The sequence below is a fragment of the Mercenaria mercenaria genome, chromosome 6 (assembly GCF_021730395.1).
Source record: "Mercenaria mercenaria strain notata chromosome 6, MADL_Memer_1, whole genome shotgun sequence".
NCBI classification, from domain to species: Eukaryota; Metazoa; Mollusca; class Bivalvia; order Venerida; family Veneridae; genus Mercenaria; species Mercenaria mercenaria.
In genome coordinates, this window is record NC_069366.1 from 33,412,912 (window position 1) to 33,429,306 (window position 16,395).

Sequence of the window (16,395 nt, forward strand, 5' to 3'; positions counted from 1 at the left end):
CTTATAAACAATGTTATAATGATGTTAAAGAAGAACTTATGTCTGAATTAAATCTATTTAGTTACTTCAGAGATAGAGTCAATGTGAATCAAAATATTAAATAAAATTTCTGAGTAAAAAGGGAACATAAATCTTGGCATATTTCAGCAAGGGTAATGCACTTTGTTTCATAAGATGTAGGTTTGGGTTTATACTAATGTGTTGTAGCTCGATTGTGATGAAAGATTCAAGCTTATTGGAACCACTCTCGAGTTCGCTTCCTGAAAAAAAAAACAGTACTAGTGTCTAAGTGAAATATTAATGTGAGAGTTCGGGCCCTTGTGATATATGATGTGAATGTTGATGATTATAATTGCCCAGCATGAGCCTGAAGCTCAACGCAATAATGATAACTCGCCCAACAAGAACTGTCCATAAAACAGTACGCTCGACTATTTGGAAGCTTCTAAGTCAAACAAGGGCTGTGACTTATGCACCTGAATTTTTTAATACAGTTTATAACAAATTTAAATTTATCATGACGTAGATGATAACAATATGTAAGCAAAACGTCAATCAAACGTCTCATTACGCCACATTTCGCATCTTTATAGTCATAGATACACATTACTGACTGGAGGCACATGAGCAGTAACCAGTCATTTAGTGTCCGATAGGATTTACGGATTCGTATCTACATGTAAAACGCCAATTCCTTTGTTTGAGAACATACTCAGATTTATATACACATTAGATTTAATACCAGATATGTTATTAACTTTCGGAAAAATAACTGTAAATTAGACAATAAGATTACTTGAAAATATAAGGGCTAAAATGTCATATCCGACTCACCATTACAAAAGTTTTACCGGTCGTGCAATAAATAGCACAGAAAGATAACAAACCCGATTTGATTGCGTCTATTCATGAAACTCCTATTGTATGAAAAGAGATGTTTAACATGCAGGAAAAGTCCAGTTATAGAAAGTTTACTGACTAAACTTTAGGTTCTCTTCTAGAAAACTTATATATTAATATATCCCGTTATAAATCCCAGCTTCTCTCGGCGCAGACAAACTGTTTAATAGGAGATATTGCGCCTCATAGACAAAGAATAGTTGCAGTATCGTTTCTAGATAAATATATGGTAATAGTAGGCTGAGGATGGAGGAAAGGAGACAAGACATTCATACTTTATTAGATCGACTTCTCTCAGAGTTGATACACTGTCTAAACAGAAGACATCCAGCTTGGTTCCAGATTATTGTCTGCATAATTTTGAGGAAAACAAAAAAGACAGCCGCCAGCATTTCTCATTTGTTTTATCTTTATACAGTCTGTGCTACAGTATATAGGATCTACGGACCATCGTAAAGTTATTTCATAAACAACGGACTTTATTTTGTCTAAACCTTGTAAATTATAGGTAGCAGATATTTTACGAAAGAAAATATTATACAAATGTCTTTAAACATTCATTCATTGTACACCACTACAGCTGTATCTTTTTCATCTGTACATATACATGTAAAAAGAAATAGAGCTATTCGATTGCCGTTTACAAAACTTTATTTTTACAATTATACCATTGCAAACATAAAAAGGTTTTAACTGATGATTTTATAAAAAGGGATTTGACAAAAAATCCCTGTTTGGGGGTAGTATACGCCATTTAGAGTGTCTTTATTTTGACCAAATATCGTAGGACTGTTTTTGGAAATTGTCAATTTTGCAAATAAACGCGGAATTTGTGACATGGATTAATCCATGCATTGGCAAAAACCCGAATACAAGAAGTTATAATTTCCATTATAAAACATGGATTAATCCATCCGTCCGTTCATTTGGACTATTGATATATGGCATAATCATGATAATATAAACCTGGTATGATATATAAAAAAAAACATGGATTAATCCATGCATTTATTTTGCATGTTTCCGAATCATCTACAAATCATAGCTGATATTGGTAGTAGAAAATGACGAATTAATGCATCCCTATCTAATGCTGGAATTGTAAGACATGGATTAATCCATCCATAGTGTGTACATGTTTGAAAACTAGCACATATAAATGCAAATATTGATAAAAAATATAAAGAATGAATTAATCCATCTCCATTTCATGTAGTAAAGTCAATGCTAAAATTGAAAATAAAAGACATAGATATGTTCACCCTTCCTTCGCGCATGTTTACATGTTTCTACAAGCAATGTTAATATAGAAATAGACGGATTAATCCATCCCAATATTTGTAGTGGAAAACACATTAGTAGACCATCTCAAATGTAGAATCAAAAGCATGGATTAATCCATCATTTCTTTCTTGATAAAGATAAATTATTTTTTTTCAAGTAGCGAAAACCTGTTACACTTTTCCAAACCTTTTACATACGATGCAAATATTGATGAAAAGATGGATTAATCCATCCCTATAATATGCAATGAGAAAACGTTGTAAGACCGTCTAAAATATATAATCAAAGACATGGATTAATCCATGCATTCTTAGTGCATGTTTTCAAAACTTGATAAAGATAAATTATTTTTTCTTTCATGTAATGAAAACCTGTTCTTGGACATGGATTATTCCATCTTTATTTCTTGCACTTTTCCAAAACTTCTACAAGCGATGCTAATATTGATAAAAAGATGGATTAATCCACCCCTGTTATATATAATGAAAACAAATTGTAAGACCGTCTAAAATATATATGCAAAACATGGATTAATCCACGTATTTTGGTTTGCAAGTTACAAAACTTCATAAAAGGTAAAGTAATCCGTTACTATTTCATGTAGTGAAAACCAGTTCGCAGACATGGATTAATCCATCATTTCTTCTTGCACATTTCACAAACTTCTACATGCGATGCACATATTGATAAAAAGATGGATTAATCCACCCCTATTATATATAATGCAAACAAATTGTAAGACCGTTTAAAATATACATGCAAGACATGGATTAATCCATGTATTTTGGTTTGCAAGTTACAACCATAAAAGATAAAGTAATCCGTAACTATTTCATGTAGTGAAAACCAGTTCGCGGACATGGATTAATCCATCATTTCTTCTTGCACATTTCAAAATCTTCTACATGCGATGCACATATTGATAAAAAGACGGATTAATCCACCCCTATTATATATAATGAAAACAAATTGTAAGACCGTCTAAAATATATATGCAAAACATGGATTAATCCATGCATTTTTGGTGTTCAATTTTTCTAAACTTGATAAAGGACAAAGTAATCCGTAAATATTTCATGTAGTGAAACCAGTTCGCGGACATGATTCTTCTTGCACATTTCAAAAACGTCTGCATGCGATGCACATATTGATAAAAAGATGGATTCATTTTTCATTTAGTGGAAGCAATTCTAAAACAGTCTCGGTCGTAAAATCAAAGACACGGATTAATCCATCTTTTATTCAAACACGTTTTCCAATTTTCTACATACATTGGTAATATTGATTATTCTATCCATATTTCATGTAGTGAGAAAAAACAAACAACATTTGCTGACAATCTCAAATGTTAAATCAAACCACCCTTTCTCGTTGCGCGTACCTTACATGATTTCTTTGCTACAGCAGAGATTAATCCATCCTTCTATAAAAAAAATTGAAAAGAGTAAAATAGGTTTTCAAGAAATGAACAAACAGGATAGATTATTCTATCAACTCATACATGTTTGGTTGTTTTAAAGTGAAAATAAACATAATAGTCCAAAAATATTTTCTCATTTTTTCCCAATTAGAACGAAGGAAATTCGCATTCTTTGTGTCATAAACTCAATGGGCTTTAGAAATTAATCTAGGTTAAAGGTTGATTGGGAAATAAATATTTCATCAGCGGATGAAGTTATACATCCTTCTAACTGCTGCCACCATGGCTGGCTATTTTGGTTTTAGATTTTACACTGCCGTGTGACCAATGTCCTATCGTCCGATTTTCAAAATTCTTTTAAGTGTTAAAATTGTTTGACGGTGGCTCTCATACACAAAGCATTCCTTCCTGTTTGATAAAATATCAAACTGTAAAACTTTCTGTTTTGTTTCAGCTCGGATTGTTCAGTTTATACAGGTTTTCATACGATAATATATTATTTTCATTTCTTGCCTAAATGAAATAAGCAGAAAATGATCAATAATATACTACATCATGCATTTCTTGATGTTTGTTTCTAATTAATAGTAATACACAACATTTCACACATTAAATCCTGCGCCGTTTACGCATCAGATCAATTTAGCATCACTTCTTTCATATTTTTCGTTATTCACAGACATGCGAAAATGTCTTTATAAGGTCTATAGACTTCTCTATTTGCCGTCTGCTATGAAGAGTAGAGTTATGAACGATAAACCCCATGGAAATATTCAGTTTCATGATCTCCATAAGTGTAATTTACTCTGTTGAGGTACGAGTATCATTGAGAACGAATGGTTCATCCATGCAGTCTGCCATTCTCGCATACCAGAGGTTTACCATGGTTCCCCAGTAGTTCATCCCTGACTTTTGACGAACTTCTGACTGATAAAAAGGCTGTCTGTCAGTATCTGCTGAATACCCCGGAACGTGTAAATATACAGGCCAAACTAGTGGAAACTTCTCACATAAGCATATTTTCCATCGTGTGTCAACCTGAAATAATGTACACGCATTAAAAACTATAATAACGGACTCCGTGATCTTACAGTTCACAGATGCCGAGATTGACGAAGGCTATAAAATGATCCGGTGTGAAAATTATTATGAATAAAATCTGGTATGGGGAGGGATGGCATAGTTTTAGTATCATTACGCACCATACCCATTTCATCGCGAAAAGAAATAGATATCATTAAATTTTCCTATTGTAGTTTGACAAGTTTATACAAGTTATCTAAAATGTTTCTATTTAGATAGTGTTAGTAACTTCATTTGCGTTTTATGGTTATAATTCATTAAACTGTATTTCATAAATAACATTCCATATTAAATGTAATGTGTTCATACTTCTGTCACACATAGCCGGGCCAGTTCTTTCCTCAATTTAAGAATTGTCTTCAAACAGAGACAAAAAAGGTAGAGATTTTTCAAGAAAGATTTTACCCATCATAATTGTTTACTATAAAGTACATAAAAATGCAGTGATGTGATCTGCTGTTACTACTCCTACTAAAATGTAGTTTTACTTCACCAAAATAAATAAACAAACAAATAAATTAATTAATTACACTTCTCATTCTGCTTCTATTATAATGTCAAAAATACATCCACAATGTAATCTTAACCAAACCTAGCCAAGCTCCGTAGCGATACCTTGTCAAAATTAGTGTCCTACAACCTGTCTGCCGTTATTGTCCTTAATTAGTGTTCCTTAACCTGTCTGCAATGTTAGGCCTTATTTAAGGGTATAACATAGTAAAAATGCTGTATGTTCTATATAAAATTAGCAATCTTCTGCGAGCTGTAAAATATACCCAGACCCATTTTAGAACAGGATCACTAGCCTTATGTTCTTAAATGACCTATAAACCACAAAAGACCACCAAGAAAAGTAGATATCGTGTATATATTAATGTCAGAGATTTAATGTCTGACATGTCTACACCATGGAATATCTTCCAAACTGACAAAATTGTAAATTGTGGGTAAGAATATATCTGTAAATATGTTTGATTACATTTCTTTAAAAGCAAAAAAAAAAACACATTGAAATGCTACCAAAATGTCGGGTATAGGTCAATAATGAAATAAAAAAGGACCTGTCTTATATAAAACATGAAAATGCCACTTTTACTAGGGAAAAATGGAGGATTATTTCTTTCCGCCATTATCTGGCTGCTTGATACCTATTTAGGACTATTGTATTTTGACGAAATATGTGACAGTGACATGACAGGTTTATTTTTTATTTCAAAAAAATAATTTTGTACATTTCCTTATACTTTGTGACAGTACAAGTTCCGATCGATATTTTTCTAACTTAATGTTTTAATTTTGTCCAAATGTGTGAAAATGATATGTTTGCTAAAATAAAGATTTCGATTTCCAGTCTCGCGGTCAGTATAATATCTTCGCAAGGACTTTTTTTAAAATCTAAAACGATTTTTATTTGTCAAAAAGTATGAGTGAGAACTATAGAGATTTTTATTTGATGTTTCTTTCTTCGTGTTTTATAGACAAGTAAAATAATCGTCATAACCGTCTAATTTTTGTGTGTTAATTTTTTTACAGGCATCCAGTATTCTGGTCCGTTACCTTTTCGCATCAATTAAAAAGCTTTACTTAATTTTTAAGAAACTACATGTGAAATATTTAACTATAGCTGCTAACATTTCATAGCTTAAAACTTAAGCTTTTATGACATGATCAAGTGTACTATTAGTCTCCCTTGGATTTACAACCCGAGAGCACGAGCACGGAGGTAGTATCTCCACCTCCTTGCCTGGCGGTATATGTTCACTGTGGCAACACTTATGATATCGTTTGATAACGAGCAAAATGTACATACATTCAAACTTTTCTATCATTTCGATTTTTAAAACATTTTAAAATAATCGCAATGAACGACATGTCCCTGTGGCCTTCTGGCCTTCGCGAAAACGACAATCTTTGAATCTATTACATGTTACTACGAAAACACATGTTTATTTCAGGCCATTGTGAAAACGCATATTTATGTTTGATTTATTTCAAATCATTATGAAAACACGTATTTATGTTTTCTTTGTTTAAAAACAGGTTAAAGTATAGATTATCAGTCGAGTACGAGGTCTTTCTTCATGTGACACCATGAGCGCAAGCGCCTGAGGTGTTTAATGAAGCTTGTCGGCAGGTCTTTCTTACACTTGAAGGCCGTCGATATCCGGTTTACTCTGCGCCCTCGTGAAATTATTACTTTTTGTTAGTTTTGGGTTTAACGTCATTTTTCAACAGTATTTCAGTTATGTAACGGGGGGGGGGGGGGGGGGGGGGGGAGCAGTTAGCCTTATCAGTGTACCAGTAAAAACCTGTTCTCCGCATTAACTGTCAACTTCCACAGATTAATCTGAGGTGGAGGACGAATGATTTCAGACACAATGTCTTCTATCGAATCGTCACGGAGAATATACGCACCGTCCAGGGATCCAACTCACGACCCATGATCCGTAGATCTGAACTCCTCCTATTGAGCTAAGCGGTCGGACTGTGAAACTATTACGCCAGACGTACAACCGTCTGTCTTGTATAAATAGCGTTAAAACACGGTTTTGCTGTAAGTTATTCCTTAATCAAAATATCTTTCGTCCGAATTGAAAAATTATTACCTTGTGCATGTTTGTGTTTGTGCTTGTATGTGTGTGTTGGGAGGGGCGGGGCGGCAATCATACATTTCATGTCCTAAAATTGATATATCTGGTTTGCTTCGCTCGCAAATTTATAATCGCTGAAATATAGGGACCGGACGACAGTCTCAACTTCATCTTATGAGCCGCAACATGAGAAAACCAACATGGTGGCTTTGCGACCAGTATTGATCCAGACCAGCTTGCGCATCCATGCATTCTGGTCAGGATCCATGTTGTTCGCTTTCAAAGCATGATATTGCAATTAGAGAAACCGTTAGCGAACAGCATGGATCCTGACCAGCCCTAAATGAATTACACATCCAAAAACGATTGTCCGAGGGAGCATATTCATGGACCCCGGGTCCCCTAGAAACTCCCCGCTAATCTTGGATTCGTCCCTGTTTATAATGTACATTTTACTGTGTATCACAAGTGCACTCTTTCGGAATCATGTAGTTTTGAAAAAAAAAAATAATACACCGCAGTAACAGCCAACTGATGAATAAATGTTGTAAAGAAGATAAAGCTGCAAATTGGAAGGTGCACTAGTACTTAATGAATCTAAAAGTATCCAAATCTCATAGATTAACCTAAATGAAATTTAAGATATTATGCAGAGTAACATTCAGTTTCGGTATTTCATCCTGTAACCAATTTAATCAACATTATTCTGTACTTGTGTTGCCAATCATTCGAAATAATTATGTAATATTGTATACATGCCTAATCAGTGGTAGTTAAAATGAAAGAAATGATTTTAGTTTGACAGTTTTTTTTTGTTGTTGTTGTTGTTTCTTACAAGATCTTACAGACCTACTCGAATAATTTACTAACTGATGACCTCTGTTTTCAGAATAATTTCTGATGCACGTGCGCATGTCTCTAAGTACACGTGAACAGGTCTGGCTAGTGTAATAGAATACCGGTTTACGTGCACATATAGACCTTCCCGTGAGATATATATTGTTCATGCAAGTCTTTCCGAAATATATAGACCCAAAGTAAACAAAGGAGTGGTAGTGTTAATCTATTTCGTAGTGACAGATATAATTTTTGATATAATACTACGAAACAATATTACGTATACATCAAAACTGCTTACACTTAAGTCTTGAAACAGCGTTATTTTGACAGTATAACATGACGCTTAGATTACCTTTTCTGATCCATCAGATGTTCGTCAAAATCCTGGGGAACCACGGTAGACCTCTGGTATGCGAGAATGAGATTACCCAATTTCTTAAGATGAAATATCATAAATATATTTAACTTCATTAATGCATTTTTTGAGATTCCAGTTTTGAACGAATGAATGAATTAATGTCTGTGTCGCCCAATTCATTCGTAAAGAAATTTGCTTATACGAAATGAAACTTTTTATCGGTACTGTAGCTGCTTTTTTCTTCCTTGCAACTTTTTTTCTCGTTTAATTCCAATGGCATTCTTGAAAAACATTTGCACGATAATTTTTTTCTTCTACTTTATTTTTATAGCTCTTTGATTAAAATTAAAAGATAATTATAAATCAAATATGTACTTACCCTATTGTCCAAGTCTTCCTTTGAAGATTTAATGACAGAGTATATTATCGAGTGCGGTCACTTCAACAGGATGTTATCGCCTCGGGCTAGATAAACACACAATGCGTGTCCCCGCTGATTGGACGATTCAATTAGCGGCGCAGGGTACTTTGCCTTTTATAATTAATGTGTATGATTTTAATGTAAATTAATGTTGAAACTGTTGAGATGGATTAATCAGTTTAATGCCTATGTAACATTTGATTATTAAAAGTATGTTAATATGTTAATGATCATGAACAATATCATAGATATATATATATATTTTTAAGTTAAAAGTTTGCGTCAATTTTCATAATAATTGTACAGTACCACGGAAACAAAATAATCTTGGAACAGTGTATACATAAAACATCTGTGGAATTACTTGGAAACAAAAATCATCAAAGGATATGAACACAAATTTCACTTAATGATTTTATAAGTAAATGCTGAAAGACTGCTGTTACGTAATAATCAAACTACTATATCATCAAGACGGTAGCAGACGATATTTTATCAACTGAATGAAGGACAGCGTGTTTGTTCGAATCTTTGGATGTTGACATATTATCATAATTATTTTGCATTGTATGCAAGAGTGTTGTAAAAGTGCAGACAACAGAGTGGATTAATACATGCATTTGATTTTAACAATAGGGATAGATTAAATCGGATATTAACATTAAGTGGCAAAAAAATTCGGACACGCGCAAGAAGAAATGATGAATTTATTCATGTCTTTGAAATATTTGTATTATACATCTATTTCCGTCAATATCAGCGTTCATTTAACTTGTACAAGTTCGAAAGAATGTAAAACGTTTCGCCTTTGAAATGGCCGGAGGATATATTTTTACAACATGTCTGCGATTGGGATGGATTAAAAATTATTTTCCATCTGTATAGCGCTCTCTTGTATGTAAGGATCTGAGAATGTAAAGAAAATGATATATTATTATATAAATCATTCCTAATTGCTTGTAATGAAAAATGTATCAATGAATATCAAAGTTGAATGCATAATTGTTTGAAAAGTGCAAGAAAGGATGGGTGGCACGAAATCATTGATTTTGAATTCGTGATGGTCCATGAATGTGTTTTTTATTTTGATTTTGGAAATGCGCTAAAAGAAAGACTGAATTATTCCATGTCTTTGGCTTCCATTTGAAATAGTCCACGAATGTTTGTTTGTTTGTTTGTTTTGGGTTTAACGCCGTTTTCCAACAGTATTTCAGTCCACGAATGTGTTTTACTAAAGAAAATCCATCTTTTTCTATCAATATTTGAGGGTCAGGGCTCCAGATTTTGGCTAAAATGATCTTAAAAAAATGAAACCTGACCATTTAATCAACATTAGAACATGCAGTTTTAGCCGGGAGTCGAATCCGGATTGCATCGGCAAAAAAAAAAACCCAAAAAAAAAAACAAACTTATACCATCTTGACCAATACAGCATGGGGGAATTTGTAGAGGCCTAGATCCACTACTATATATATATGTGTCTCCCCAATCTAATTAACAACTCCAGTCTTATCTGTTGCTTATCAACGATTATGTAACAGTAGCTGATTGGAGGGCAATTAGCACAGAAGGGATTCCAGCTAGACCGTGAAGACGTGTGTAGTAGAGTTGAAAGAAATAGATTTTCCTTCGGTGAATGTTGATTTATATTATTATTATCTTATTATTATTATTGTTGTTGTTGTGTTGTTGTTGAAAATCTACGGTTTTCAATCTGAAACAAATGTTACTCACAATATTCTGCAAGCATTAAAACAAAATTTTTAGATGAGTAAATGTTACACTTTTATAAGAAATCAAATTTAAATTAGTGCACATTTCCAGACAGAACTCGAAAAAATTAAAAACTTGATTTCGTCCCTAAAAACCTTTAATGAAATTTGTAACATATTCCTAAATAGGTTTCTTATTTTTTATTATGATGTTTAATCAACAAATATTTTTCTTTTCACAAAAATGCACAAATATGTATTACGTGTTTATAAAATAAAATTCACTGTTTCCCCTTCTTACTAATTGATACAATACATTTGTAAGGTAGACTGATTTGACCCTAGTTTATTAGAACAGTCATCAGCCCCCAACTGTACCAATGAAGATAGAAATCACTTGGCCCGCTACCAAGATCTAGGCCTTTAACGCCGGGCTGTTTAAATAAATATTTATACACATGTAATTAAGGCAGATTTTGAAATACATGCTTAAGATTCTTTTGGTTTTAATATTTATTGAAATTATTTGGAAATTATTTGAACTGAATGTACAATGTAGAAAGTTTGGAGATTCTTAACCAGACGGGTAGACTGGTCTCACTCCTTACATTTGCCAGTCATAGATTCTTCTCATATTTTATGTTAAATTACTTCCCTTCATAGTTGTAACATGGTTACCTTTTCTTGCTGCCGAATGATAATACAGCCAGATATTCAAAAGGGAGCAGTCTATAAACAGGGATCTGTCTATAAATGAAAGATATCTGACAAGGAAATACATTAGTATATAAAAAAAACTTATTATCAGATAATACAGCCAGATATTCAAAAAGGAGCAGTCTATAAACAGGGAGCTATCTATAAATGAAAGATATCTGACAAGGAAATACATTAGTATATAAAAAAAAACTTATTATCAGACTAGTAGCTAGTCTACCAGACGGGGAATTTCGGTATTTTTTACCGCTGCTGGAAAAATCCATCTTACACCCTGGGTGACTCTCGTGCTGTAAATAACGTACTACGAACTACATATATCGGTTACCGTGGTCCAGTGGTTAAGGCGTCCGCATCAGAATCAGGAGGTCGAAGGTTCGAGCCCCATGGGGAGCGTTCGTCCGGGGAATGTTTGTAATGGGACTCGTTCCGAAAAGGCCGGTTCGTGAGCCGAATGCTAGTTTAATGGTTACCGACTTTTATCCGCCTGGCGCCTGGCATAGTAGTAGGATTTTAGAGGCAATTAGTACGCACAATAAAGGTGTCTCATAAGCCAAATTGGCTAGCCCTTTTAATAAACAAGACCTTTACCTTTTTCTTTTTATATGTAGAAGATTTATGTAGTAATTATATTATATTTATAGACGTTGATTTCCCGTATTTTATTTAAATACGCTGCTATAAGAAAAAGTTCTAAAAAGAAAGCCGTTCGATAGATTTTATTATCATTCTTATTATTTTTAGATATGGTATATGCAAGAAAGAGATTATATCACTGGTTTTAGGTGCAGATATCCGGCCCTCGGATATATATTCACGCGGTAACTCGGCAGAGCCTCGGCCGGAAATTCCCATCTGCACCAACAACCAGTGAAAGAATCACATAATCCATGTCTTTGTTTTATTTTTAGTTGGTAAATTCAGCGAACTTCAGCGAATGTTATTTTTTATATATATATTTTTTTTTGTACTGAAAGAAATGCAGATGTCTTTGATTTTTTTTTCATTTTTATTTTGATATGGCCAGCCAATGTTTTTGTACTGTAAGTAAATCATAAATGCAGACTGATTAATCTTTTTTCTTTGTTTTTCAATCAATATCAACATTGAGTGTAAAAACTTGGGAAAACATGGATTAATCCGTGTCTTTGATTTTATAGTTAATGTGATCCGCGAATGTGCTTTTATTTAAGAAATAACTTATAGCAAAAGAGTGTTTAACACTATTCATGCAGGATGGGCGTTTATACGTCAGGCGTAATGATTTTTAGACGTATTATCGCCCGAATGTATAAACAGTGTTAAAACTAGGTTTTGTTATAAATTATTTTGATTCTAATATGCCCTTAATCTAAAACAGTATATACAATATAGTAGCGCTTTTTCTTGGTCGCAACCTAAACGTTGAAGTTACCGCACGTTAATATTACGTCATTGTAGCGTAAGAGTGTTTCAACAAGTAAAGTATATTAGGATTCAATATAAAAATAAGGGATGGATTAATTCATAATTTTCTATATTAATACACTGAATGTAAAAAGAAATGTAGAAAAGATGGATTTATCCAGGTCTTTTATGATTTTACATAAATTCGAAACGTTTCATACGGTTTGCTTATGTGTTTTTCAATACATGCAACTGGGATGGATTAATCCATCTTTTTCTACCGATATCAACAATGTATGTAGCAATTTTGGAAACATGATAGAAAAAAGATGAATTAATCTTTGTGTTTGATTTTACTTGTTAGACGTTTCACAAACATAAAACTGGAATGGATTAATCCATCTTTTTCTGTCAATATTAGCATTTGTTTTTACAAGTTGAAATGGACTGATCAATATATGCCTTTTACATAACATTTTAGTCGGTCTTACAATATCTTTCCACTACACAAAATAGAGATGGATTAATCCATCCTTTTCTATAATCAATGTTAGCACTGCTTAGTTGAAGTATTGATTTTCTTATAATAAAATGAACGCATGGATTAATCCATGTTTTTGGTTTAACATTTTAGATAAACCGACATTGCGTATATTTCACAGTCAGTAAACAGTCCAAAATAAAGGATGGATTAATCCATGTTTATATTAAACATGAAGTAGACTGATAATATATTTGTTCAAACTAAAATGAGATAGAGTCGGAACAATATTTTTTCACCAAATAAAATAGGGATGGATTAATCCATCTTTTTTATAATTAATGTTAGCCCTGTTAAGTAGAAATATTGGTTTCCTTAAAGACTGAATGCATGGATTAATCCATGTTATTATCTTACATTTTAGATTAACCGACAGTGTGTATTTCACAGTCGGTAATGACATTGTAATAACAGTCCAAGATGAAAGGATGGATTAATCCATGTTTTATACTACACATGAAGTGGATTGATCATGTATTTGTTCAAACTAAAATGAGATAGAGTTGGAACAACATTTTTCCACAAAAATAAAATATGGATGGATTAATCCATCTTTTTCTATAATTAATGCTAGCACTGTTCGGTAAAAGTATTGATTTTCTTATAAAATCAATGCATGGATTAATCCATGTTTTTGATTTTACATTTTAGATAAACCGACAGTGTGCATTTCACAGTCAGTAATGGCATTGTAATAACAATCCAAGATGAAAGGATGGATTAATCCATGTTTTATATTACACTTGAAGTGGACTGATCATGTATTTGATCAAACTAAAATGAGATAAAGTTGGAACAATTTTTGATTTCAGTCGATTGCCTTTGCTTATTAGAGTTTTGCTGATTGCATGATGGATTAATCCATGCTTTAGATTGTATTGGTTTCTATATTTTGTAGAAATTATTTGGAAATGACTGGGACTGAATGATGGATTAATCCATGCACTGTTACCTGAAGATCTATGATAAATATTGGAGTTTTATTGTAAAGGCATTATCAGCAATGGATGTTATATTTGCAGATGGATTAATCCATGTTTATATAATGCACTTGGAATAAAATTGAAATAATAGCTTACGTATTTTATTCGTTTGTTTGTCAATGCATGGATTAATCCATGTCATAATCTTAGCATTTATTTACAAATTCGACCATTTCCTAAATAGTCCTCCGTTATTTAGTCAAAATAAGGACACCCAAAATGGCGTATACTACCCCCAAACAGGGAATTTTTTGTCAAATCCCTTTTTATAAAATCATCAGTTTTTTGCAAATTCAGTATTTACATAGGATGCAGTGCATGTCTTAAAACAGTTTCCAGCCTGAAAATGTCGATCTGGCAAAGTCATCATGAAGGTTGCAACCGTCTCCTTTATCCCTTCGTATAAATACGTGGTTTCCTGCGTTTACTCGGGCAATGACTATTCCAGTGGCCTGGTCGTTGTCGCTGTCAGCAAGAATCCAACCCTTTGACACTCCGTCAATGATAATATCTGCTCTAAACCACACATATTTCTGAGAAAATACTGTCCAGGTAAACACGTATGTTCCGGTAACAGGTACGACGTATATTCCATCCGTTTCGCTATATCCATCTCCCTCATCCACCACCTCCCGATTAAATACCATCAGTTGTTGTTCGTGGAAGCATTTCTGTCCAGTCATGTACGCATGGAACGCGATGTTAGGAGATTCTCCTGCACATAATAAAACATTTAAATATACTTTGTGCATAATTATAAATTACACTTCCTAAAACTTGTATCGCTTAATATGAGTAAAAGTCAAGGCAATTTCCATGCTTTTCAGAGTTTACTGCAATTCGTACGTTATGTATAAGATTTAGATATTTTAACATCTTTAATCTGGAATACTACTGTTTTCATAATTAGTAAAAACTTTATCAATTTTTTGATCGTGATGAGGTATAGTAAAATGCATATGTTAAGTTACCTCCTAATATTCGGCCTAGATCATCTTTATCATATGTAAAGGGCAGATGAAACTGTGTCCGTAACCCTTAATAACGAAAGATAAAATACTGACTATTCATGTTTCACTTTGTTTTTGCTGTGTTTTTTCAAGTTACTTTTAGCTTAAATAGTCACTGTGCTAATCTGACGGGGGCCTTCGTGGCCGAGTGGTTAAGGGCGCTGATTCCAGTCACTAGCCCGTCATCAATATGGGTTCGAGCCTTACTCGAGGCGTTTAATTTTTCATATGAGGAAACGTTAATGTTAGCTTCAAATATACTGAACAATTGTTCTCCAAAGCTATCAGAATAACTTATTATTATCGAAAATTAACACTACGTTTTAATCAGGTTAATGTCATTATATATCAAAAGTTTTTAGCCACATAAACAGTTTTATTTTTAAATGTTTATGATGTATCAAAACCACCAAGAGAAATGTCATTCTTTAGTTCCTATCATATTATGTACATCAAGACTTGGTTCGATGTAACCCTTAGTCTAAAAAAGAATACTGGTTTGCACATACGTTTCACCATGTGGCTCCGGTTTGATGTTTGAATGTATCCATTACCTGCTGCATTATCTCGCTTACTTATATCATTTACATCTTTTGCCTTTTCTTCATTAAAAGCTTTCCAACGGTTTCCCATGTTACCCAATACCTCACGATATGATGTGGCCACATCAGTCTTTGACCCCTCTTCATGTTTTGCCCTATCGTTTTCAAGGGTTTGCACACGCAGTTTTAATTCCTTGTTTTCATTCTCAAAACTTTTAATGATAACGTTTTGATCCCGAATTGTTTCCTGATGTTTATCAAGGATGTCACCTTGAAGCTTCACAACACGTTCCAGTTCCAATAAACGTTCTTCTACAGACAAAGCGTTTGAAGTATAAACGAAATTAAAGCATATCATAGAGATTAAAGCTACTCTCATTTTTCTACATTGAAACACGCAAACTGAAAGGAAGTTTTTATCATTTGACAATCTGACTTATAAAGCTAAAACCATGTCACGTCTAGATAAAGGGAATGTCATATGAAATCAGCTTTGTTTCTAAATGTATAATTGGAATGTGAACTTAACAAACTCCCAACGCAAATATGGTTGAATATGAGTAACTATGCAATAAAGTAGGTTTATATTATAATAAGAGTAGCTCAA

At 33.2% G+C, this 16,395-nt stretch overlaps 1 protein-coding gene across 2 annotated transcripts; it reads right to left on the minus strand.

Annotated features, from left to right (window-relative positions):
- Positions 1-14,525: 14,525 nt before the first annotated feature.
- LOC128558119 (uncharacterized) lies at positions 14,526-16,190 on the minus strand. Of its 2 annotated transcripts, XM_053546968.1 has the most exons (3): positions 15,756-16,190; positions 15,208-15,273; positions 14,526-14,951 (listed from the first exon to the last, which is right to left on the minus strand). In XM_053546968.1, exons 1-3 carry the CDS (start codon positions 16,165-16,167, stop codon positions 14,560-14,562), a joined length of 870 nt encoding a protein of 289 aa, XP_053402943.1. In that variant the 5' UTR covers positions 16,168-16,190; the 3' UTR covers positions 14,526-14,559. The 2 variants fall into 2 exon arrangements, with proteins under 2 accessions (XP_053402943.1, XP_053402944.1); XM_053546969.1 differs by lacking the exon at positions 15,208-15,273.
- Positions 16,191-16,395: the final 205 nt, after the last annotated feature.

Excerpts from the sequence above, each read along its gene's own strand:
- LOC128558119 (XM_053546968.1), bottom strand. The coding sequence starts at position 16,167 with ATGAGAGTAGCTTTAATCTCTATGATATGCTTTAATTTCGTTTATACT. Across the intron at positions 15,274-15,755 it reads CCGGAGCCACATGGTGAAAC|GGTTACGGACACAGTTTCAT; the intron begins GTATGTGCAAAC and ends TTCGTTATTAAG. Across the intron at positions 14,952-15,207 it reads TCTAGGCCGAATATTAGGAG|GAGAATCTCCTAACATCGCG; the intron begins GTAACTTAACAT and ends TATTATGTGCAG.